Source organism: Hyperolius riggenbachi, chromosome 9 (assembly GCF_040937935.1).
Source record: "Hyperolius riggenbachi isolate aHypRig1 chromosome 9, aHypRig1.pri, whole genome shotgun sequence".
NCBI lineage: Eukaryota > Metazoa > Chordata > Amphibia > Anura > Hyperoliidae > Hyperolius > Hyperolius riggenbachi.
The window spans coordinates 109561275-109588347 of NC_090654.1; the positions used below are offsets into that span (position 1 = coordinate 109561275).

At 44.9% G+C, this 27073-nt stretch overlaps 1 protein-coding gene across 2 annotated transcripts in view; it reads left to right on the forward strand.

Annotated features, from left to right (window-relative positions):
* Nucleotides 1–5260: 5260 nt before the first annotated feature.
* FSIP1 (fibrous sheath interacting protein 1) overlaps nucleotides 5261–27073 on the forward strand; it is a 56509-nt gene continuing 34696 nt past the window's right edge. Inside the window, exons 1-5 of one of the 2 annotated variants that reach the window (XM_068253326.1) lie at nucleotides 5261–5350; nucleotides 15854–16038; nucleotides 19130–19292; nucleotides 21920–22033; nucleotides 26710–26879. In XM_068253326.1, the coding sequence (XP_068109427.1) occupies nucleotides 15874–16038; nucleotides 19130–19292; nucleotides 21920–22033; nucleotides 26710–26879 (612 nt within the window). In that variant the 5' untranslated portion in view covers nucleotides 5261–5350; nucleotides 15854–15873. Of the gene's footprint in view, nucleotides 5351–11084; nucleotides 11238–15853; nucleotides 16039–19129; nucleotides 19293–21919; nucleotides 22034–26709; nucleotides 26880–27073 lie in introns of those variants that run through there. The other variant, XM_068253325.1, reaches the window with a different exon arrangement.

Genomic DNA, 27073 nt, shown 5'->3' on the forward strand with positions numbered 1-27073 from the left:
CCCTTGCCAACGTTGCTCAGTTCCTAGCACTTGACTTGACCTAATATATACCCAACACTTGACAGATGCCATTGTATCAAGCTAATCAGTAGAATTCACTTGTTTGTCAGTAATTTTACTATAGATTTGATTGGTGTAATATCCTCTGAGGGCTGGTGCACACCAAGCGTTTTTGGTAGCGTTTTCAAAACCGCTGCCGCCTGTGAAAACGCTTGGCTAATGTATCTCAATGGGATGGTGCACACCAGCGGTTTGAGGTTTTTCGCAAACGTGGCTCCTGCAGCATTTTTGCGGTTTGCAGATGTGTTCTGCCTCAATGTAAAGTATAGAAAAAACTCAAACTGCTCTGAAAAACCGCTAGATCAGAGTGGTTTTCCAGGCGGTTTTGTTACAGAAGCTGTTCAGTAACAATATATGATTTCTGCTACACCAAAAACGCTAAGCATGTTTAGAAAATCTCTCTAAACATGCCTAGAATCGCTCTGAAATCTGCTTCAAAAACCTCTAGCGTTTTGCGGATCTACTAGAGGTTTTTGGTGTGCACTGGGCTTTAGATTGCATCCTCCTTCAATTCCTCTTAAAATCTGCCTGTCTGTGTCATGGGAGATGCTATTGCTCGAGCTACTGTTTAAAGGACAGTGAAGCACTTGTTCTGTATCAATTTGATACAACTAAAGGTGGCCACTGACGGTCCAATTGCTAGCGAAAAATCGTTCGAGCGATCAGAAATTCTGATTGGATTGCTTGTAAATAATATCTGTTGATGGGCACAATCGATTATGAACGATTATAAAAACAGTCGTCCGATTGGATTTTTGTCAAACCAAAGTTTGGATTTTCTTGTTGGTTGTGATAGATAGATAGCAAAGATTGGTTCGTTGATGGTATAGTGAACAATTTTTCTTCCAATCAGAATTATCTGATCGCTCAAACAGTTTTTTGCTGGAAATTGGATAGTTAGTGGACAGCTTTATCTCCTACCTGTGTTCAGCTTTGTGCAACTGCGTCTACCGGATGAATATTTACTTTACTGGATACAACCCAACAGACGTTTAATGGACATGTTCCCATTGACACAGTACAGGTCACGTTAAGCTGATCAGGATGTGAGAAACGAGCTGTAACCGCATCGCGCGTCATCCACTGACTTACATATAGTTGCAAACGCTCCCGTTAGGCTGCAATATTTTGGAACTAGGAGGTGCTTAAAGGACAACTGTAATGAGAAGGATATGGAGGCTGCCATATTTATTTCCTTTTAAACAATACCAGTTTCCTGGCAGCACTGCTGATTTATTTGGCTGCAGTAGTGTCTGAATCACACAACAAACAAACATGAAGTTAATCTTGTCAGATCTGACAATGTTGTCAAACCCCTGATCTGCTGCATGCTTCTTCAGGGTCTATGTCTAATAGTATTAGAGGCAGTAGATCAGCAGTATAACCAGGCAACTAGTATTGCTTATAAGGACATAAATATGGCAGCCTCCATATAATTCTTAATGCAGTTGTCCTTCAACCCTGGCAATTGGGTGGTTAAATGCCAAATTTAAGGTGCTGTTTGTGAAAGAGCCCCGATGCTTGCTCCACTCCTGTGTAATCGCCATGATTAGTAACCTGCTGCTTTGTATGAGATTTGATGCTCCCCCCACCGACCATTGAGATTACGGATGGTTAAAGTGATGCATATAATTCAGGGCTGTGGAGTTGGAGCAATTTTGGGTACCTGGAGTGTTTTTCAGTGGTTTCATTAAAGGGACCCTGAACAGTGAACAAAACCAACTCTGGACTTACCTGGGGCTTTCTCCAGCCCAGTTGCCTGCGAGGTCCTTCCGGGTCCCCTCCATGGTCCCGCTGGATGCTCCGGTAGGTATGCGACTTCTGCCAAAGGCACTCCGCGCACCCAGCATGATTGCGCCCGTCGCCTTAAGGGCCCTGCACATGCGCGGGTCAGTCTTTCGAGTACCGCGCATGCGCAGTAAACTTATGACGATGGGCGCGTGATTGCACTGGGTGCATAGCATTTGCCGAAGTCGGCAACCTATGGGAGCCGCTTGCAGGGCTACGGGGGCTGGGGGAATCCCCAGGTATGTCTAGATTTGTGTTTCTTTGTTTTTTTTCACTGTTCAGGGTCCCTTAAACTTGAGGAGTCAGATGATTTTTGTGCCAATTCCACAGCCTTGGGAAGTATTAGACCAGTGCTGGGCAAACTGCGGGCCGTATGCAGCCGCGTGCCCTGTTACTCTGGTCTGCCGACAGGTGGCCAGATTCCGCTTCTTTCCCCCTCCCTCCCTGCAGAGTTGTGAGCGGGTAGTGGTGGACTTGAAACTCACCTCGACCACTGATTTCTGCGTCACATCTCCATGGCAACAGGTCATCACATGACATGATTAGCATGTGACGCTCTGTGTAATGGAGCGCACACGCAGCGCAGAGCAGTCAGCGTGCTTCTGAGCCTCGCACTATGCGCCGGCCAGAAGACAAGGGGGAAGGACATACTGCGTGCACAGGGCGCAGTATGTCTGGGTCAAAGGTCAGGGAAGTCGCCGCTCACCGGGATGGATACACTCTGAACGGCGGCAGATGGAGGGGGGGCGAAGGAACAGCGGGTATGTTCTACTATCAAGCAACAAAATGCTGCAATGATTTTTACCAGAGGAAAGGGGGGGGGGGGGGATGGGATCGGTGTTTGTCGCAGTTTTACTTCATTTTTTTATAAATAGAGGCTGTGGGATGGAGCATTTTTACTTTTTTGGGGAATGGCAATGTTGAGGAGGGGGGGGTGGGGGGCACGGCAGATGAAGGATTGTACAGAGTTTGGAGTCCTTTTTCTTTTTTTAAAACAAAATGGAAGCTGGGTGTAAAGATCGGTGTAACACAGAGAGGATCTGATTATTGGTGATCTGCAGTATCACCATAAATACAGACATATACCTGATTATTGATGATCTGCAGTATCACCGATAATCAGATATATTACTAAACTCTGGACACCTGAGAGATATGAGTGTTTGGTGCAACAGTAATACTTTGAGAACAATACCAGGAGGACAGGTACAAGGCAGTGAGGAATACTGCTAGAGTAAGTACCTTCCAGCAGCCTGAGACTCTCCCGTAGGGAGGAGTCAGACTGGGAGAGGGAAGGACCAGAGCGTGAGTGACACCAATAGGAGGATGTCACTGACTGATCTGTGAACTATCTCTTAACTGGGGAGATAGCTCTCAAGGTCGGACAAGCCAGGTCGGTAACACACGGACATACAAAGTACAAAGACAGGAGGCTGATTTGGTAATCCTAAGGCAAGCAGGGTTTGGCAACAGAGTATCAGATATAGCGAAGTACCAAATCAGTGAACAGAAGAGTGGTCAGGAAAGCAGAAAGTCATAACAGATAATAAACAATGCCTAGTCTTGGGTGTGAGCTCCGTGATCATCAACACCCTGGAACTACTCTGAGGTATAACAGAATGATAACGCAAGTCCCTAATCTTGGGTGTGAGGTCCTTGATCATCAACACCCTGGAACTAGTCTGAAGTATAACAGAATGATAACACAGATTCCTAATCTTGGGTGTGAGGTCCTTGATCATCAACACCCTGGAACTAGTCTGAAGTATAACAGAATGATAACACAGATTCCTAATCTTGGGTGTGAGCTCCGTGATCATCAACACCCTGGAACTAGTCTGAAGTATAACAGAGTAATAACACAGATTCTGACAATAAGGTCTGAGTGCTACCACGTAGTGATTGCAACGGCAGACAACCAGCGAATGACCAGCATCCAGTATATATAGCCCAGCGCTCTCCAGCGCCTCCCCTAAGTGCTGGACCAATAGGAACTGGTACAATCGTCAGCTGACCAGCATGGTCAGCTGACTCCCTTCTGGCTGTCATAAAAGTTCTGCCTCTCAGCGCGCGCGCGCGCGCGCGCGCCCTTCTAAACCTGTGTGGACTATCAGTCCCAGCCACACCAGACATGTCTTGCGTACCACCCGCCACGCTGGACGCGGAGCCAGCCGCACCGCTATCAAGGCATGCGGCGGTTTCTCCGCGTTCAGCCACACTGGCAGATGTAGGCCTACGCATGCAAACCGCCGCGTTGGATGCGGAATCAGCTGCCTTGTTCTGAGCGCACGCGACGCTTTTTTGCGTTTTCTCACACTGGGGGGGGGGGGGGGGGAATTTGTTGGTCAGATCACTTTTACTTATTTCAGCAAATTATGGGGGCCCTGAACACAGAACAAGCTGAAAAGGCTCCAAGATATGTGACAGATATCACGATTCTGTCATAGCACTGCATTTATAATGTGGTAGAGGTAGGTCTAATTATGTGAGATAAAAGACATGCAAACACGCACCTAATTTCACTTCAGAATTCAAGTGTGAGGTATTTCACTACTAAATACCACACATTTTTAGTAGAAAATTACCACATTAATTACCTCATGAAATTACATGAGGTAAAACTTTACTTAAACTACCAGAATTCAAAAGTTGATTTCCCTCATGAGGTAAACCCAATTCCATAAGGTAATTATTTACTAAACGCTACCAGAATTGAGCCCATTACAAAGGATGACAGACATAACGTAACAAGGTTGTACAACTTAGGAAAACATTTTCCGAGGCAAACATTACAAAATACATGAACATTCAATTTTGGGATGGTTGGGTAGGCCCGGTCAGGCCCCTTTTTCACAGGCAGTTGATAAGCAGTGAGGGCTGGTGCACACCGGAGCTGTTCTGCAGCGTTTTTTAAAACGCTTGCAGGGGGAAAACCGCTTGGCTAATGAAAGTGAATGGGATGGTGCACACCAGAGCGGTTCATTTTTCCATCAAACGCAAACTGCTGTCGTGCAGCATTTTTTAGATTTCTGAGGTGTTTCTGGCTCAATGTTAAAGTATACGAAAGTGGAAAACCGCTCTGAAAAATGCTAGATCAGAGAGGTTTTCTAGGCGGTTTTGTTACAGAAGCTGTTCAGTAACATCTTTACTGTAACAATATTTGACATCTACACAAAAACGCTCCCAAAAAAAAATGCTAGGCATGTTTTGAACACATGCCTAGAATCGCTCTGAAATCTGCTTCAAAAACCTCTAGTGTTTTGCAGATCTAGAGATTTTTGGTGCGTACTGGGCCTGAAAAGTCTCTCAAACTCTCACAACTGCTCGGTGCTGCCTGGTAACTGCTCACTGCTGCCTGGTAACTGCTTGCTGAGCACACAGTTCAACTGCCCGTGGAAATGAGCCCTAATACAAGCACCAGGCAGTCAAAGCAAAGGAGCACACAATCGTTTTACTCGAGGGAAGAGAGGATCCTGCAAAAGGCATACAATCCTCTGTAGTGGTAATTATTGGAAACTGGTGTCATTTTAGTTAGTCTCTGAGAAGCTAGTAGTTCTGAGTTGTTGCAAATTGTATGCCCCCCTCCCCCCCCCCCCCCCGCCCCCCCAAAAAAGTACAGCACAAGGAAAAGCATACCCACCTATCTTGTAACTAGTATGACCATAGCTGGCCATGGCAGAAGTAGTGCGGAAAGATTTCTTTTTCCCAGGGCATTTCTTATAAGCTAAAATAAGAACACCCATTTTTAAAATGTGTGATCAAAAGAAAGTTTTGTCTGTCCACAAGAATGAAGAGCAACACTTGAGTTAATATACAAAGAGGTTAAAAAGTTACTGAGAGCTGAAAGTAAATACTGCAAAATGACAATATTTGTTCTTGTCAGTTGTCACCAATGTATGAAATACCATCAATTACGTTTGGACAGTTCTGCCGCATTCTGGAGACTGTTGGCTTACTAAAGACATCTACGGGAATATTATAATACAAAACTCAACCAAAGATCATGTAAGGTCCAATAATCATACAATTTTAAGAGTCCACGCATATAAACATGAACAGAGAATAGGTGAAGCATCTGTAAATCTAGTTTACCATCCCAGCAGTATGGATTCAAGCAAACTGAGCCAGCAATAAACAGCGTTAAGCCCGTCTGTTACTAGTTTCTTCTTTACAAAGGTATCCAGCAGTTCACACTATAAAGTGTTTCCTATTTTTTTTAAGTGCTGGCGATTTAGAAATTCCCCTAAAAGCGCTTGTGCAATGATTTCCTATGAGAGTGTTCACATGTGCATGGTTTCATTTTATTAAAATTGCAAACGCGCTACATGTACCATTTTCTGAACGTTTTTGCTCAATGGAAGTTATAGGGAACGCTTTGAATTGCGATTTTCCGAGCACTTTTAAGAATAAATACATTGTATTTATTCTTTTCCGGGTCAAAGAGTTCACTTCCTGACTGACATCAGGAAGTAAATAAACTAATCGCTAAGCAAAAGTGCTTACAAAAGCACTTTTCTAAGCGCAAAGTGCAGGGAAAAGGGCTTTGAAGAGTGCTCGATAGCCTCGATTAATCACTCAGCACTAGTAATTTATAATGTGAACAAAGCCTCAATGTGCCTAGATGTAGGTGGTTTCCCACTAGGGTGTCAAACTCAAATACAAACTGGGCTGAAATTGATCTCTGGGACCAAGTTGCAGCCCAACCTCAATGTCTAGTGACCAACTCTCTAAAGTTCCATGGTGTCTAATAGACCCCCTCCATCCCCCATACAGTTCCCTGGTGTTTGTGGTCCTTCCTCCCTCATCTATACAGTTCCCTGATGTTTAGTGGTCCTCCCTCATCTATATAGTTCCCTAGTATCTAGTGCTGCCCCCCCCCCATATGGCTTCCCTGGTGATCTAGGGATTACCCTCCAATCTCTGGTGGTCTAGAGTGGGCCAAACATAATGCTAAGTTGGGAAACCACCTGAGGGCCAAATCTATAGGGTCTGAGGGCCACATTTGGCCCACGGGCCGGAGTTTGACATTATGCAGGGCAGCACCGTGGAGTAGTGGTAAGCGCTCTTGCCTTGCAACGCTGGGTCCCCGATTCAAATCCCAGCCAGGTCAACGTCAACATCTGCAAGGAGTTTGTATGTTCTCCCCATGTCTGCGTGGGTTTCCTCCAGGCACTTCGGTTTCCTCCCACATCCCAAAAACATACCGATAAGTTAATTGGCTTCCCTCTAAATTGGCACTAGATGATGATATATACACGATTACACAATACATACATAGATATATGACTATGGTATGGATTAGATTGTGAGCCCCTCTGAGGGACAGATAGTGACAAGACAATATACTCTGTACAGCGCTGCGTAATATGTCGGCACTATATAAATACTTAAAATAATAAAATAAATAAATTATGCACTACATGCAATTTGAGTTCCAGCTTATGAAAACAGGCTGAAAAGTGTATATGAAAACTAAGACTGCTGTTCAATTTTTTGGCAGTTTTTCTTGTGCACAAAGGCCAAATAGTTACAGATGAGACAATGGATGTAAGTAGGTACACAATAAAGTTAGCCATACAATTTAGCTTTTGATAGTAGCTACAATCGGTATTATCAATTGACCAACCATAAACCAACATTGTGTTACAGTGTTTCGATCATAATATTGATTGTAATTACAATCATAAATGGTTGAATCCACTTCAATTTACAATTGACTGGTCACTTTTGTCTAATCCTGAGTGAACGTCTTAATTGAGCAAAAATAACGTACAGTGTATGGCTACCTTAAATTGTACCTGAGGCATCAAACTAAAAGGATTTATACTTACCTGAGTGCCATCAGGAGGGTGGGGGGACGCAGCCTGAACCGCGCATGTGGACTCCACTACAGCGCAATGGAGGGGACCAGACAGGCATGGAGGGAGCTTACAGACCACAGGGCTTGAGGAAGTATAAATCCTTTTACTTTGATTGTCTCAGGTTCACTTTTAGGCCTCTTTTCCACGAACTGTTGAGCTGTGTGCTCAGCAAGCAGTTACCAGGCAGCAGTGAGCAGTTACCAGGCAGCAGTGAGCAGTTGCTCCTACCGCATCGCACCGCAATGCAAAAAACCTCGCTCAAATGACCCTGCAGCAGACTGCACCGACAGGGTTATGTGCATAGCATCACCCCCCCCCCCCCCCCCCACTCAGTGACATACTCTCTGCTGGGCAGGAAGTGCATCACTGGGATTCCCATCAGTCCACGCATGCGCGCTCCGTCATTTACACTACCTGCGACACCCATAGACTTCAATTACCCTAAGCACAGTGCATAAAGCGTGGTGCTTGCGGTAACATGTTACTCCCCTTGTGTCGGATTGGATATTGGTGCACCTCAACAGGCTGCAATAGATGTGAAAGTCTCCATAGACTTTCATTGCTTTTGCGGCCCCTTGCGGTTAAATAGGGTAACACAGGTTTCACCTGCGGGTGTTAGGGTTTGTATACATCTACGTGTTTTGCGATTTTGTGATTTTTTTCCCCCCTCCGGCGCTTACCTGCACGCTACGATTTTGTGTAAAGCACTTTTCAAAGCGCTTTTGCAGAGTGATTTGTTTTTTTTCACTTCCTGACGCAAGTCAGGAAGTGAACTCTTTGACCCGGAAAAGAAGAAATACAATGTATTTATTCTTAAAAGCATGAACGCAATTGCCGAAAAAGAGATTTTGTGAGCGTTTTGTGTTTTTTTCCTACAGTATACCCAGAGGCGGGACAAGGTCCTCCAGCACCCAAGGCTGAGACACCAAAGTGCGCCCCTCCATCCCTCCCACCCCAGCCTTCACACACTGATGCTATTAGACTAAGAGGCGCCCCAGGGCCCCCAACCTCCCCAACACCTTAATCTCTAGTTATCTGGCTTGCAGTCACTGCTATGTATCCCCTTTTCTTATTTCTTTCTGCTTCAAACACAATTAGGAATGACAGCTGAATGAATTGTGCGCCCCCTCCTACACTGCGCCCTGAGGCTGGAGCCTCTCCAGCCTATGCCTCGGCCCGGCCCTGAGTATACCTTCCATTGTAGCAAAATTGCCCCAAAAATGGTGCAGGCAGTGCTTTGGTCAGCGGAAAGCTGACGAAATGTGCAGATATAAACAGCCCCATAAGGATTCATTTCACACGCGCCTTTGAGGCGATTTTAAAGATCGCCGGGTCTGAAAAAATAGCGAAAATGCCCTAGGTGTGAACAAGCCATTAGGCCTAAAGGTAGTGAGAGATGTATGGAGGCTGCCATATTTATTTCTTTTTAGCAAAACCAATTGCCAGGCAGCCCTGCAGTAAGTTTCAAATGTACATTGCTTGGCTTCTATGTCCTCCCTCATAATTGTCACTGTCAGCCTCCCTTCTTGTTCATCACTGACACATTGGTCATATGACTCAGCCATCATGCTGTAGTGATGAATTAAAATGTTGCCCAGAACTAAAGGCAGGTGTTCATCGGATGCCAAGAAGAAAAATAGAACAGGTAACTATAACAAACCTGATCATGCCAATCGCCACTAGAGGATGTAGCTGCACATTAATGAAAGGCACTAAAATTACAAGCACTATAATTAGTTGCCATAATCATAGGCAACACTAAAATGAGGGAGGAGTATAATAGGGGGTACTATTTAAAGCAGCTGTTAAATCGGGGGCCAGTACAATAAGGTGCACAGTAATAAAAAGCACTAGAATAGAGAGACCTCTAATGAAGCAGAACTGGCTCTGTGGACCCCTCCAGCAGCACTACAGTACACAACACTTGGGAAGGAGGTGAAGAGGCTGCGGGCAGGGCACCGTACACAAGACCCTGCTGCACACTAAATAAGGACTGTCTACAAATCTTTGTCTACAAAACTTTGTTTCCTTATCAGTGAGCAATTGTGAAGAGAGCAGAAAGCTTTTTCTGTCCGCACCCTTAAGGTAGCTATACACCTAGCAATGATGGGCAGATTCAACCAAGAGACAAATCTCTCACTAATCGAATCTGATTAGAGAGTGATGTTGGCTGCTATTACACCGCAGACTGATTCCCAATTGATTTCAGCATGAAATCTCTTGGGAATCGTCCGAGCCTGCCGCGTTTGCCTGTGTTCCCCTGATGTGTAAAAGTGCTGTATGGGCTGGGACACACCAAGCGGATTTTCAGGCGTTTTTGCAGCCGCTTGAGGCTGCGGATACGCTTGGGTAATGTATTTCAATGGGGTGGGTCACACCAGAGTGGGAGGCGTTTTGCAGAAATGCATACTCCCGGGGTGAGGCATTTCTTGGATTGCGGAGGCGTTTCTGCCTCAATGTTAAGTATAGGAAAAACGCAAACCGCTCTGAAAAACGGCAGATCAGAGCGGTTTGCCAGACGGTTTTGTTACAGGAGCTGTTCAGTAACAGCTTTACTGTAACAATATATGAAATATGCTACACTGAAATCCGCAGCAGCAATCCGCAAAACGCCTCATAAAAATAAATAAAAAGAAGCGTTTAAAAATCTGCTAGCATTTTGCGGATCTGCTAGCGGGTTTTGGTGTGCACCAGGCCTATGTGTGCGTTTATACTTTGCCTGTCTTGTGTCATGGTGCCCGTCTGTCCTCCGCCACACTTCTATCATCTGCTTACATGCTGCCAGCACGGCACGTGTGATGTCCCACTTCGGCGTCTTATGCACCGGTGGCATGTATGCGGCTAATAGAAGAGAGGCGCAAGTTTATGGGCACCGTGACACAGGACAGGTAATATATAAATGCACACTTACATTGTGGAAACAGCGCCAGGGGTTTTGTCGCGATCGTTGCTCATCCTGATATTGCTTGCTGTTACCACCGTGCACTCGATCGAGCAAGTCGGCCCTACATCTTGCAGCATGTCCAACCGATTAATGCATTGTCAATCGGGCATGCACTTGGTTCATTGAAGTCGCCTGATGAATGGCCACTTTTAGTTGTCATCTCTCAGGACAGGTAAAACAAACTTTTTCTCCTGAACTGTTAGCAAATTTACAGTGCTTTTCTAGACAGCTCTGCACTGTAGTTTATGTGGTTTGAAACTTGATAGTTGCTGTCCCTTTCAGGGAGCCCTGAGCTCCCATTATTCTTCTGCTATCATCCTTATTCCAGCCTCAATGTCCTACACACCGCCCTCTACAAGATGCCACTCCCACTTTCAGTGTTAGCCCTGCCCCTGTCCTCAGAGTTTAGTGACAACAGAGCGCATCTGCTAGCATCCAGCCCCATGTCTTGCACACCGCCCTCTACAAGATGCCACTCCCACTTCCAGTGTCGGCTCTGCCCGTGTCCTCGGGATTTTAGTGACAGAGCGAATGTCCGGTGGGAACTCAGAGGGAAGGCGGATTACGGGAATGTGCTGCAGCAGGTATGGATGTGTGAAGATGTGGTAAAGAGAGACTTGTGTCCCCGCGTTTAGCGGATCATTGAAAAGATCCGAACTTCCCATCTCTACGCTGAATGATTTTATATACAATGTCATGTTGGACGCCATGATCTGGTTGCTAGGAGACGCCGGGTTACGCAGAGCTCATGTATTGTGGTTTTAGATTGGACTCTGATGATTACGCATTCAAATAAATGCACTTAAACAACTAAAACGATTTGTGCTGGTTCTCATTTAGCTATGCCATGTTATGTAGAAAGAAGGACTCAGGGCTGGTGCACACCAAAACCCGCTAGCAGATCCGCAAAATGCTAGCAGATTTTTAAACGCTTTTTTTTATTTTTATGAGGCGTTTTGCTAGCGTTTTGCGGATTGCTGCTGCGGTTTTCAGTATAGTAGATTTCATATATTGTTACAGTAAAGCTGTTACTGAACAGCTTCTGTAACAAAAACGCCTGCAAAACCGCTCTGAGGGCCCATTCACACCTGAGCGGGAATCGCACGATTCCCGCTCGCGGCAAACCGCTAGCGGTTCTGCAAGAACCGCTACACATTGTAGCCAGTGGCCGTGTTCTCACTGCCGCGGTTGCGGTTAGCGATAACCGCAACCGCGTTGCATGCAGCGGTTTGCCGGCGACGAGCGTTCCGCGATTTGCGATCGTGATTAGCGTGCATAGCACGCTAATCGTGATCGCTCCAAAACCGCCGCAGTGTCCAGTGATTTTTCCGCGCTAATCGCGGGAAAATCACTCCCGCAGAACGCCGGCGGTAATCGCCGGCGTTCTGCGATTGTAAGTGTGAATGGGCCCTTAAGTGCCGTTTTTCAGAGCGGTTTGCGTTTTTCCTATACTTAACATTGAGGCAGAAACGCACCCGCAATCCAAAAAATGCCTCACCCAGGCATTTTTCGTTTCTGCAAAACGCCCCCCGCTCTGGTGTGCACCACCCCATTGAGATACATTGACCAAGCAGATCCGCAGCCGCAAGCGGATCTGAAAACGCCCAAAAAGCCGCTCGGTGTGCACCAGCCCTAATTTAGTGTTTTGTCAACATTATTCCAGCTTGTACTCCTCTGCATGATGCTAGTGTTTACTAAGTTCCCTATTTTGGGTAACATTATTTTAAAGCAGATCCGAGATGAAAAGCTAACTATAACAAGTAACACTTGTCTATATATATCTTATCTAAAGTTTAGATAGTTTACACAGCAAATCTAGCTGCAAACAGCTTCAATAGAATATGATTATTTCTTCCTGTGGTACAATGACAGCAGCCATGTTGTTTGTAAACATTACACACAGGCAGTGGCGTAGCTTTGGAGCTATGGGCCCCGGTGCGAGTTTTACATGGGGCCCCTCCTAGCACTCTATATATAACACTTGATACGGCGCAACAAAACCTGCCTTGGTCATACATAGTATTAGAGGTGCAAGAATCGGATGGGGAACAGTTTGTTAATGATTACTACGATTCAAAGCATCTATAGAGGTGATTATTACCACCACAGGACCAATAAACAGCTAATGCTTTGGTTGAGGAAGGGCCCCATAGGGCCCCTCTGGCCCAAGGGCCCCGGTGCGGTCGCTACCTCTGCAACCCCTATTGCTACGCCCCTGCACACAGGGAAGCTTATCTGCATCTTCAGCATTCAGCCTGTGAAAAAAACCTAATTCCCCCTTCTCCTCCCCTCTGCCTCTGAGATCTCTGGCTAGTAATACCTCCTCCTCCTCCTGCCCAGTCTGAGCTCCCACGAGCCCTTGCTGCTCTCTGAAAAGCTGTGGGCGAGGCTTGTTTAGTTTATAGGGAACTAGTAGACCCAAGCCCGTTTAAAAACAGGCTCTAGGTCTTTTTTCTGCCACTGCCGCCGCCAGTGCAAATGCGCGCGCCCTCCGCGCACGCACTAAACCGCCGTGCGCGCACCCGCCCATCTCGCTCGCCTGCCCACCTCGCTCGCCCTCCTTGCTCCTAGGTCCCGTCCAGCTGTCCGTTACTGCGCACATGCGCAGTAGCAAAAAACAGGGACAGCTGGACGCAGCGACACAGGGATTTTATTGTATAAGATTAGAGTATTAAAACAAAAACAAAAAAGTATTTGGCTTGAGGAATGCCCTATAAACAATAGGAAAGGAACACAAATATGCAATTAGTAAAAGTTCATCTCGGATCCACTTTAAAATTGAGCACATTTGTTTGGGGCCAGTCTATCCTACATCCCAGTGACTTTACTATCCTCCTGCCAATGCATTGTCAATGCATGTAAGCAGATGCGACGCGTAGGCTATTTCACCGGGTCAGAGAGACGGCTGCTGCCGCGATCCACTGCGCCGAGATCCCCTTCGTCCCGTGTTGAGGTAAATGGAAGCGTTGATCTCAGTGCATTTACCATCGATTGAATTTTCTGAGACACTGCATGTAGCTTCTAACATTTTGGGGTTCGCGGCAGAGGCGTTTCAAACCACAGACACTATATGCGTCACCTCAGCGCAGAACTGTCTAGAAAGGCGCTGTACATTTTCTGGCAGTCCAGGAAAAAAAAGTATTTTCCTGTCCTGAGAGACTGACTGACTTAGAACTAAAGTGGCAATACATCAGGCGACGTGACGGTCGACCGACCATCTGATTCTGATTATTATAATTGGATTTGATGAAAATTGTTGACGCCAAGTGCATGACCGTTCGACAATGCGACCAGTTTCGGGCTGAAAATGGTAGCATTATTCGGTCGGACGTGCTGCAAGATGTCGGGCAATCGTGGTCAGTTGGGTGCATGGCAGTAATGGCAAGCGATATCGAGACGAGCGATGAAACTCCCAGCGATGTTCACCTGATGTATACATTTTTACATGTGTATGTATGTGCATTTATACATTACCGGTCCTGTGTCGCAGCGCCCGTCCTCCTTCGAATCCACCACTGTCCATTACACTTCCCATACACGCTGCTGGCGCATAGCATGGCGGTGCGTGTGTGACATCACACACACCAGTCGGCATGCATATGTATTTATATAGTAGGGGAACATCAGCGAGGTGGCAAATGTTCCACCTCGTACAATTCCTCAGAGATTTCATGCTAAAATTGATCAGGAATCGCCCTGTGGTGTATCGGCAGCCGACAGATCTCTCTCTCTAATCAGATTCGATCAGAGAGAGATTAGTCTCTTGGTCGAATCTGCCCATCATCTTTAGATGTATGGCTACCTTAAAGGAGTTATTAAGGCTTTTTTAAAGAAAATAAGTGCTACTTACTCGGGGCTTCGTTCAGCCTCAAGCTCCCAGCATGTCTCTCGCCGCAACTCCACCGTCAGCCGTTCGCGGTCGCTGCCTCCCGGTCCCCGGCGATGACGTCAGGCCAACCTGGAGGTTGGCCTGTACTGCGCCTGCGCGAGCGGCGCTGTCAATCACCGCCACGTGGAATGGAGCATACTGTGCAGGCGCAGAACTACTGCGCTTGACGTCATTGCCGGGGACCGGGAGGCAGCGGTTGCGAACGGCTGACGGCGGAGCTGCGGCGAGAGACATGCTGGGAGCTTGGGCGAAGAGCCGGGTAAGTAGCACTTATTTTCTTTTAAAAGCCTGATAACTCCTTTAAGGGCCCGTTTCCACTATGGCGTATTTGCATGCATTATCTGCATGCAAATTCGCATAGCAATGTATTTCAATGGGCCTGTTTACATTACAGACGAAATTCCCTTCCCTCCTCCAGCTGCCTCAGTAACAATTTTCCATGCGGTTTACGCGTTAACACATACGTGTTTTCGTGTTTTGAAGTCAATAGCAATAAATGGAGGCAAGGAAATAAAAAAAAAAAATGTGCATACATATGCAAATTTGCATGAAAAAAACATGCAAACGCACGCAAATTTGCATATGCACCCTGCTTCCAGCCTTTCCACCCCTTCCCCAAGTGAAGAGTACTGTATTGATGCAGGAAGAGTCTGCAGAGCCAGTTCTGCTCCATCAGAGGAGGACAAAGTATGTGTAATAAGAAGCTGTGGCTGGGAGCACACTCGTCTGTGAGGCTGGGAACACACTAGGCAGCGCGGGAAAGCTACCGTTTTGCTTGCGTTTGTGTGTTTTTAGTGTGTTTCCCTTGCGTTTTCTGTGCATTTACCTGCATTTTTCCCACACTTGCGTTCTGCGTGCATTTTAATGCATTTACGATTCACATATTTTAAATCGCATATGCGTTTTATATGCATTTTGCATGCTTTTTTATGCGTTTCATGCGAATCACTAGGAAGTCAACAGGAAGCGGAAATACATCATCAAACTTGTTTTAAAAAAAATATGCATCAAAAACGAACTAAAACGCAATACCTCTGTGTTACCATTGACTTTTATTATGTGCGTTTTAAATGTGTTTTGGAAAAATATGCAGCAAGACCAGCGTTTTTAAAAACGCACATTACAGAACGCAAACATATGCATTTTTTCATGCAGCCCATGGACTTGCATTAAGTGCGTTTTCTACAAGGCTAGCGTTTCTGCCTAGTGTGTTCCTACCCTCAGTGCCCAAAAATTACTCCTCGACTCAGACTTCACAGCTCTGGTGGTAAACGCCTCCAATGGTCTTTCTTTTGCTTTGTTTCATTTTAGACAATAGGCCTTACTTGGACATGGATATTGTGAAAGGAAGTCTAGATGACATTTCCAGACCAGCCTCAGTGTCTCGCTCCTGTCCAGGAAGTCGCATTTCAAATTCACGCCAAGCAGAGAAATCAAAGATAATTGCCACTTTTATGTCTTTAGAAGTCTTAACACCAGAACCTTGTCTAAGACAGGTAAAATACTTTATATAATAAAGTCCCTTGTAATACACTACTTTTGTTGTGCTGTTCTGATGGTAACAAGATGGATGCAAACTCAAACTTATAGTAATGCCGTAATCCTAGCATCCTATCAGCCTTCCTTACCAGTTTTTGGTGATAAAAGGTTGTCTGCCAGAGTTCCAAAATGTTCTCTATACAGCTATGTATAGGCAGGTGATAACCGTCGGCTGAAACAGCCGTTAACGACCGTTTCAGCCGATGATCGCTGTGTGTACAGCAGCAGACGATTGATATTGCTCGGGGGTCATAAGGATCTGCCATGTTGGATGTTTAACGACCCCCGATGCCCAAGTATTACTAATCACAATGGTATTTCCACCCCCCACCAACCAATTGAAGCTGGTCCGTCGTCAGCTGATCATCGTATCAACATCACTAGCCTAAAGGCTTAGGGTGTGTCTGTACAGCTTTCATGAATTGTCACCCGAAGGGATCATTTCCCAATCCCCGATGGGCGTCAGTTCTTGCATGTGTGAGTAACTGTTAGCCCCCAAATTGAATTTTAAAACACTATTGCAATGTTTTATTTATTATATAAGTGAGCCAAAACGCCAATGCACAAGTTAAAAATCAATCTAATTTTGTTACTATCTAACCTTTTCCCCCAGCTCCGGACGCAAGCCGCATATCAGATACTATAGCATGCAGAGCATGCCTATGTCTGGCCGACCCCCCTCTCCCCCCCAGGACCAGGTGCCAATATATTCTCCCCACCGCAGCTGACCGCTCTGACACGGAGACAGAGCGGCAGCACTTCCAGCACCGTCACCGCAGAGCAGCCGCCGCCGAGTCACATGTGAGAGAATCACATGTGAGAGATGCACGGCGCTGGCTGCTCTGCGGTGCTGCTCTGGAAGTGCTGCCGCTCTCTCTCCGTGTCAGAGCGGTCAGCTGCGGTGGGGAGAATATATTGGCACCTGGTCCTGGGGGGGAGAGGGGGGTCGGCCAGACATAGGCATGCTCTGCATGCTATAGTATCTGATATGCGGCTTGCGTCCGGAGCTGGGGGAAAAGGTTAGATAGTAACAAAATTAGATTGATTTTTAACTTGTGCATTGGCGTTTTGGCTCACTTATATAATAAATAAAACATTGCAATAGTGTTTTAAATTCAATTTGGGGGCTAACAGTTACTCTTTAAAGGGAACCCGGGCTTCCTCCAGCCTCATGAGATGCGTGGGCTCCCTCACCGTCCTCTGTTCTTCTGCTATTGTTATCCCCCTTGGTAATCTGGCCGGCCACGCTCTTCTGCACATGCACAGCCTTGTGTGCACCATCCATCGCACTTCAGCAGCCGGGAGCGTCCTGCACCTGCGTAGTAGTACTGCGCAGGTGCAGAAGGCTCACAGGCGCGGGAGCTCGGCAGGGGCGTGCGAGCGGATGGCCCATGCATGCGCAGAAGTGCACAACTGGCCAGATTACCGGGGGAGGGATAGCAAGTGAACGGAGCGGCCGGAGATGGTGGCGAGAGAGGCCATGCACCATATGGGGCTGGAGGAAGCCCCAGGTAAATATTCTGTAAATACACCAATTATTCACATTATAGGTACACTGTAAGGCCTCATTCACACCTAAAATCGAAAACGCAAGCGTTTTGCATTTTTCTGCACATTTTTCCCCCCTCCCGGTGCTCCACTGCACGCTGCGTTTCTGGTAAAAGCGCTTTTCTAAGCAGTTTTCCAGAGTGGTTTTGTAATTCACTCCCTGAACCAAGTCAGGAAGTGAACTCTTTGACCCATAAAAAAAATTAATACAATGTATTTATTCTTAAAAACGCAATCGCCGCACAAAGCCATTTTGTGAGCGTGTGCGGTTTTCCTATACCTGCCATTAAAGCAAAATCACCCCAAAAATGGTACAGGCACCGCTTTGCTGCACGCACAGCGCACGAACCGCGCTGATATGAACCTTCTCACAGACATTCATTGCACAAGTGTTTTGTGGGCGATTTTAAAAATTGCCTGTGCTTGAAAACAGGATGAAAACGCCCCTAGTGTGAACAAGCCCTAAGAGAAAGGAGTCAAGCATTCTAACACCCCATATGACCTGATTCCGGCCTCTGCAGTGGTGCAAATGCTAAAGGATAACAAGTGACAAGAGGATTCCTTCTCTTCCTTACAACAGAAATTTAAAGACCCTCTTTTATTTTAGTCCTCACTTTTTCAGATTTGCTCAACTTATGTATGGACTTATTGAGGGCGCACAGCAGTTGCTTCAGGTGTACCCAATGCTTAGCATTTAACGTAATGGTTCCCTTTTCATTGACTTAGTTTGTCGGTGCATTTTTATGGAGTTAGTTGTTAGCAAGTTATATTTCTAATTTTGGCCTGTTGCAAAATGCGTTTCCTGATAAAACTAATGTAGAAATCGGTACTGTATATAACAGCATAGCTCCCTACTGTCCCTATTTTGGAGAGACAGTCCCTATTTGGGAACCCTGTCTCCATGTCCCTCTTTCTTCCTCATTTGTCCCTCTTTCAGGACTGATGTACAAATCTGTGCAAATATATGTATTTTTCTATTAAAAAAAAATGTGTTTAATTGACTCTAAACATGATTCCCATTTTTAAATTGATATATTTTTTGTTTTCAAATGTTAATATGAACCGGGATAGAAAGGACCAGTGTGGTTGGAATTATAAAACAACCTCTTTTTCTTATGAAATCTTTATGGTATGCGTGGCTAGGGGTGTTGGGGTGTGAATAGGGGTGTGGCAGAGGCAGGGCTTAAGTGTCCCTCTTTCCCATCTCAAAAAGTTGGGAACTATGTACCAGATCAGAGAGGGATATGATGGTCGAATCTGCTGGCCATCTGCTGGTGTATGTGCAACTATAAGCAGCAGAATTCATGATACGTTTTATTGTCACAGTGCCATTTAGTAAACCTTACTGCAGAAAACCAGAGATATAATTGAGGCATACTGAAGGATGTGACTTGTCATTTCCTTCTGTTTATATACACCACTAAACCATTATTAGGTGAATAGGCATGTCTATTGCTATACAAATATGAGTTTCTATGCTTTAACTCTTTTTTCTTTTAGGAGCAGTGGGGTTTAAAAAAGAAATTAAACACTGAAAAAGAGACCCCAAAAATGGAATGCCACGAGGGTGAGAACTCGCAGGGCATGGCAGAGATCAGACCGCACAGCGAGCAGGACAGAGACAATGCGATGCTGGAATCACCAAATCTGACAGGGGAGCTAGGTAGAAAACGTTTTCCCTTAAAAGCATTTCTTTTTTGGTAAAGAAAGATGAGCTGTAGACAGAAAGGTTGTCCTGTGCGGATTCTTATGGATGGCTGAACTACCCTCTTGCCACATGGTTTAAAGAGGAACTCCAGTGAAAATAATTTAATATAAAAAGGTGCTTAATTTTTACAATAATTATGTATACATGATTTAGTCAGAGTTTGCTCATTGTAAAATCTTTCCTCTCCCAGATTCACATTCTGACATTTATTACATGGTGACATTGTTACTGTGGGCAAATTATGTAGCTGTTCTGGCTTTAACAGACAGCTATAAACAGCCATTTCCTGTGTGTGTCATTGTTACATTGTGGCAGTTTGCCCAGAGTACCGTACGGTACCAGAGCCTCTTGTGGGAGGGGTTTCAGCACAAAATCAGTCATACAGCGCCCCCTGATGGTCTGTTTGTGAAAATCATTATATTTTTCATGTAAAAGTGGGTATCAGCTACTGATTGGGATAAAGTTCAATTCTTGGTCGGAGTTTCTCTTTAATGGCTGACAAGTGACTGCTGCACACTCAGATGTACATGTAGATGTAATACACCACCCAGCTACCCCTGGCAGAATGCTTAAAGCGCCCAGCAGATGCACAGGAGATTTTCTGGCAGAGTTACTGTCAGATTGATTACTTCCAACATGTCCAATCTGATTTCCAATCGATTTTCAAGCACTTTCCAATCGATTTCCTGTTAGAGTGAACGGAAAACAGTAAAACAGAAACAGAAAACAGCAAATCTGCCAGAAAATCTCATAGTGTGTACCTAGCACAAGACTACAGTAACCTTATACACACTCCCTTATGCTGGGCATACACTGCTCATTTTTGCCACTCGATTCTCCCGTTCGATCGTTTTGGCGCTCGATTTTGCAGTTGATTCTCTTATCTTCCGACATTTTTCTTATCTTTTTCCATTCACTGCTGTCACAAATCGAGTGGCGAAACGATCGGTCGGGAGATCGGACATGTCGGAAATTATCTATCGGGCCATCTATCTGGCTCAAAAACGAACCGTGTATTCCCAGCATAACTCTGACCTTTCTCCTGAACTGTTGTCTGTTTCTACCTAAACTAAAACCATCAGCTAACCAAACTCCTACAATTTTTAGCCCTTACGTAAATTGTCCCTCTGAACATTTTTTGAGTTATATCATCAACTAACCCTAACAGCTACAAATTATACTAACCGTTCTACAAATTATACTTTTAAACAAAAATGTAAGGTTTTTATTGAAAGATGCAAATAAAGTATTAAAGAACATTACATGCAGGTTACAAATGATACTTTAATACACAGTGGCGTAGCTTTGAAGCTGTGGGCCCCGATACAAGTTTTACAATGGGGCCCCCCAAGCACTCTATACATAACAATTGATACGGCGCACCAAAACCTGCCTAGGACAACTACAGTGTCAGAGGTGCAAGAAGGGGATGGGGAACAGCTTGTTAATGATTACCACTATTCAAAGTGTCTATAGAAGTGATTATTACCAGCACAGGACCAATAGAGAGCTAATACTGCATTTGAGGGAGGGCCCTTTGGGGCCCCTCTGGCCCAAGGGCCCCGATGCGGTCGCTACCGCTGCAACCCCTATTGCTACGCCCCTGCTAATACATTAGATACTAGCCAATGTTTTAGGACACAAGTTCCTTCTTCATGGCAATTAAGTCTTTAAAGAGAACCTGAACTGAAAATAAAAAGTCAAAATAACCATACACAGGTCATACTTACCTCCTGTTTAGTCTACTCTTCAATCTCTTTCTCCTCTCCTGCGTCCCATTTGTCCACTGTGATCAATGGACTTCTCTGTCCTCCATTTTAAAAATGGCCATTACCCCATAACAGCTTTCTGGTCAGCACACTGTTAACCTCTTGCCGACCGCTCCACGCCAATTGGCGTGAACGCAGCGGCAGCCCCAGGACCACTCCATGCCGATTGGCATGAACGGCCTTCAATGGGGCTTTCCTAACCTCATAAGCTGCTGCGTGCTATCCCCCTTTATCTTTCCTAGCAGATTCTCTGTATCCTTCTCTGCTCACTTGTCTGTCCATTGTAGGTTACTCTGACACAGGATACCTGGGTTTGAATTTCAGCTCTTCCTGTTCAGTAAGGCAGCACCTATTCAGTGAGGAGACCTCGGGCAAGACTCCCTAACACTCCTACTGCCTGAAGAGCACGTCCTAGTGGCTGCAGCTCTGGTGCTTTGCGGAGAAAAGCTCAATATAAATTTTCTGTCTTGTCTTATCTGTGCTATCGACTTTCACTTTGGGCTACTCGCACCAAATATATTCTACCACCTCTACTCCAACTCGTTAGTCATCTCTAGGTTCTACCATCCATAAGCTTATCTCACCTAGCTTATCTAACCCATCCCCCTTACCTGAGCGAACCATCTGCATTGCATGTCTCTAAGTGTCTGCCCTCTAACCAACCATTTAGCTGCCCTGTATATCCCTACTGTTCAGTTCTTGATCTCCAGCAAATTAACTATAAATATGTTGATGATGTGATTTATTTATTTTTGTGTAGTATGAGAATTACGTAATGATCATTTGGTACTTGTCTGTGTTTACATTCCTCAGAAAGTGAATCAGATAGTTATTTATGCAAAGAAGAATTTGAAAACAAGGGATTTGATTATACAACTGCTGGGACTGATGAGATAAATCAGGCAGCAAACACAGGCCATCCGGAAGGTAATTTTGCAGTTTATTACAGTGGTTCTTAAACTTTTTGGGATGCGGGCGCCATTGACGGCTTTGACATTTTTTCAAGACACCCCTAGGCAATAACAACTACTAAAGTTATGTTATGACCCTTATTATGCACCCCCCCCCCCCCCCCGTCCAAGTAGCTAGTGATTCTTATTAGGCAGCATCTCTCCTTTAAGCCAATGGCTTACCAATCCCCGCCAGCAACCCACTCTTCCAAACAGTCAGTGACTCCTACATTAGGCAGAATTATCCCCTCCGAAAAGCCATTGACTCCCTATCAGGCAACACCCCCCTCCAAATTATCAGTGATCTCCCCTCCCCATTATGCAGAACCCCCCACTCCAGTTTGAATGAACATAACAGGGATAAAGAGTCAATCTTCTAGAGATCATAGATATTTCCCCACATGGGGACTGCAGTTAGTGACACCTCCTTTAATTATGCAACATTACCTCGGCATCCACTCCAAATTGTAAGTGACCCCCAATAGCAGGGCAAACATTTCCCTACCTTTCTGGGCCAAAGTGCACTGATCCGTTTCTCCTCCCTAATTCCTCTGATATCCAACATCAACCACGACTTCCGGGACTAATGGTTAACTGACGGGTAATGCAGCTGCATTGTATATCAATGTGCGGTTGCTTTAATGATGGCAATGCACAAAGGATGGGGATGAATGCCAAGGCACCCCTGGGAGGTGCACCAGGGTACCGCAGCACCCAGTTTGAGAACCCCTGGTTTATTACATTGTCATCATAACTGGACAGTTCCCTCCTCTCTTCTTAGTAACACGCATTACCGTAGCATTGGTTGCTCTACTTGAGTATCATCATGGGTCACACTAATAGCGTAATTTGCAGTACTGCTGGCGGAAGTAAGGGTAATATTGCTGTGCACTGTCTGTGCACAGCAATATTACCACTGTTACATGCATCTACCCCACTATGTCATAGTTGTGAGCATCAGCTGTGTAGATTTGACATTCAAATCAAACTTATTGTATAGTATTGTGAAAAACGTAATCACTATTGCTGCACTCAGGGCTTAGGAAGGTCAGGAAAGGGATGATAGAGGTTATTGTTAGGTTTTAGGTCAGTGTAGTGTTAGGTGATAGTTTTAGATTCGGTCAGGAATAGTGTTGTGTTAGCAGACACACTGGTTATAGAGCGGTGGCTGGATAGTGTAATGGTTAAGGGCTCTGCCTCTGACACAGGAGACCTGGGTTCAGTAAGCCAGCACCTAGTGGCTGCAGCTCTGGTGCTTTGAGTCTGCCAGGAGAAAAGCACGATATAAATGTTCTGTGTTTGTTAGTGTTAGGTGATAGTTTTAGATTCGGTCAGGATTAGTGTTGTGTCAGCAGACACACTGGGTATAGCAAAGAAGAATCTCCCTCTTCAGATAAGAAAAAATAAAATCACTGAGATGAATAGAAGATTCCCCCCCCCCCACCCCGAAATATAAAAACCCTGATATACCCATTGCATTCTCCAATAGACACCTAGCTAACAGGAATCCATCTCTGATCACTTCATTAGTTCTAATGATTTTGATTAGTTCAGCATAAAAACAGCTATTCTTGGAGCTTTCCAGTGCCTCATAGAGCATGTAGCAGCAGCCTTGCAGTCTTTGGACATGGCTTGTGCCCATGGGCGTCCGCAGAAAATTTCAGCGGGCGGCCAGGAGGAGGCAGCCGCCCCAATTTGCCTGACGTGCGAACACCCGTGCTTGTGCCTTTGATTTAATAGAACAACCCTTTCTAATAAATTGTTTAAAGAAACTTGGTTTTGCCCTAGATTTATTAAGTCCCTTCCCTGTCAGCACAATGTTCTCATTAATATACTCTACAGAGGCGGGTGGTTCTTTTGGTCGCTTGATCCCTGTGCATTTTAGGGCTCGTTTCCACTATTGCGGTGCAGAATCGCCTGGATTCCACCGCTGTTGAAATTCCATGAAATAGCATGCGGATGCAAATTTTTGCGCGGTTTTTGCCGCGAATTCGCATGCGAATTCGCATAGGTGAGGGTATATGCGAAATTAACCATGTCACTGCCTGTTTGAATTACATTGGTACCTATGCGAATTCGCATGCAAATTTGCATGAAAATTTGCATACCATAGCCGCATGCGAATTTCCTATTAAATACATTAGCGGCGATTCGCATGCATTCCACTCGCAGGCGAATTCGTTGGCTCTTTTGTGCGTTTTTTTACCGCTGAAAAAAACGCACCTCAACAACGCTACAGTGGAAACAGGCCCATCCACTTGCATTACATGTGCGAATCTGCATGCGTTGGATGCATGCAGATTCGCAATAGTGGAAACGAGCCCTTAAGGCTTTTTGTAGTGCACATAAGAACCCATTTTTTTGTTCTGTTTGGTTAGGTTAGCTATTTTGGCAACAGTGAGGCCTAGTGTGTACCTCTTCCCATTTCTGACGTGCATGATTTTCCTTTAGCTACGCTGTTTACTGAGTATGCGATATGGCTGTATCCTCGCCTGTTGTTTTTATTTTTTTGGTGTGGTTTGTTACCAAAGCAGCAGCGGTGAAGTTTTATACGTCCTTGCCTCTTTGCATGCATGATGCGCTATATGCGGCGTGTTTTGTTACCATGGTGACACTGGCTACGGGGGACGTGCCCTTGTGGCTATTAATACACACTTATTCACTTCTGATGTGTATCACTAGGACTCCACTTGTAGATGACGTGGTGCCTCTATGCGCTTAGGCATGCACTCAGTGTGGTTTGTTCCTAAGGCAACGGCGGTGCGGTCCTTTTTGATTGGACTGTGGTGCGCGTGTTTGATGTGGTTGGCCCCACCTTCCAGCATGTGCACGTCAGACTACAGTCATACTTTTTCTATCCTCACGCTCTTTAGGGAGGCATCGCTTTACTGTTAAAGCTTCTCTTCAGGTATTTTGCATACTTTCTTCTCCTCTTTTACATTTTACACATCCTGTTCCCCATCAGGTCTGACATTTGCCCCATCCAGTTGAGTGCCCATTGGTGGCACATCTGGGGGTGGGTGTATTTAAAGAGGAACGTCAGCCTAAACAAATCTACTCTCATTAGGTTACATTAGTTATGTTAATTAAAATAGATAGGTAATATAATCTCTTACCCACCCTGTTTTAAAAGAACAGGCACATGTTTGTGATTTCATGGGGGTAGCCATCTTTTGGTTGAAAGGAGATGACAGGGAGTTTGAGACACAGTTCCTTCTGTCCTGTGTTCTGATCACCCCTCCCAACTGCACGCGCTAGGCTTCACATCTCAAATTCAACATTAAAAAAAAAACAAATTTGCGTCAAAACAGCAGAACGAGAACAACATCAGAAATCCCATCATGCTTTGCACCGCATCAGGGGGAAAATGTCTGGGCAGTTTTCTTTGATGGGGTGGAGCTTAGCTTCTGTGCAGCTAAAAATGAGGCTTGGGTAAGAAAAACAAATTCTGATGCTGTGAAACTATTAAAGAAACACCAAACCTTTTCAGTGCTGCTGAGTAGATTTTTAGTCACACTTTAAGGGTGTATCTATGTTCACTGGTGTGGATTATACAGTTTGAGAAAAGGGCCTTTACCTGAAACAGCGTCTGCCATTGTTTGTCCATGTGATTGAATAAAAGAGCTATTTACAACATCTTGGTGGTGCCGACCCATCTTTCGGTTGTGGATCTTGTGAGCCACAGGGACACGGGCTGGGGTCGTTGGCACACCACATTTACCTTTTGTGGTGCTCCTTCTGACTTTGGAATTTAATAGTGGGTGGAGGTTCTAACTGCAAAAAAACTGTTATTTAGAGGCCTTACAGAGAGAAAAAAAATGAACATAAACCTAGTTCTAAGTAGGCCATTGCGGTCCACCTTCTGTTCATGTTAGTCATCAGGAGGTTTTACTGATCATAGGGCTGAAATGATTTCTGATTCTCTACATGTATGCACAAAAGAAAAGTTGTAACACCTGTTCTACAGGCTTCTTAAGTGAATGGAGTAGCAGCCATTATTCTTTGATGAGCAGGATTATAGCCAGAAGTGTAGCTTTTTAAGGTAGTCAAAATGTATTATTATTATTTAGTATTTTTATAGTGCTGACATCTTCGACAGCACTGTACAGAGTATATTGTCTTGTGACATAACTGTTCCTCAGAAGGGTTTACAATCTAATCCTTACCATGGTCACATGTCTATGTATGTATCGTGTAGTGTTTGTATCATAGTCTAGGTCCAATTTAGGGGGAAGCCAATTAACTTATATGTATTTTGGAACGTGAGAGGAAATGGGTGTAACAGGAGGAAACCCACACAGACACCGGGAGAGCATACAAACTCCATGCAGATAGCGCCCTGGCTGGAATTTGAACAAAATGACTACTTCCATGTCTGTCTCATGACAGTGTTACTTAGCATAAAGTTTTAATAACAATATGGTGCTATTTAATAGGGACAAAGTGGAAATAAAAAAAAACCTGTCTTGAGTGAAATGATTGTTTTTAATCCTAATCCTGTAATTTGATGTTTAAAAGGTCTGTACGGTACATGGTCCGTACATTTTTAAGGAAATACATTCAATTTGCAGTTCGTTTTTGCACATTTTTGAACAGTCTGTAAACATTTCAGATACTGATTGTTCTTTATTCAAATATTTTCTACTTAAACAGACACATCCGAGTTACCTGTAAATACAGAACAAAAAACTGATCCCAAACTGCTAAAAGCCATAAAGAAAATGAAAGCTCTGGATGAAATTTTGCTTAAAAAGGTGGCAAATGAGAAGGAAATCAAAGCTCAAGGTGTCGCAATGAGGAAGCAACTGTGGGAAGAGCTGCAGGTATTAAAAATTGTAAATGGGGAATTTATTACCGCATGTTTATCCTGCAAAGCCTGTTATTGTATTATGAATTTAGAATAAAGGCAGAATTACAGTCTAGCATAACATAACATACAGTTATCCTACCTGCTTTTGTCCAAAAGTAATGTCATCTGTGTATAAATCGAAAGTCAACCAGCTTACAATATACCTTT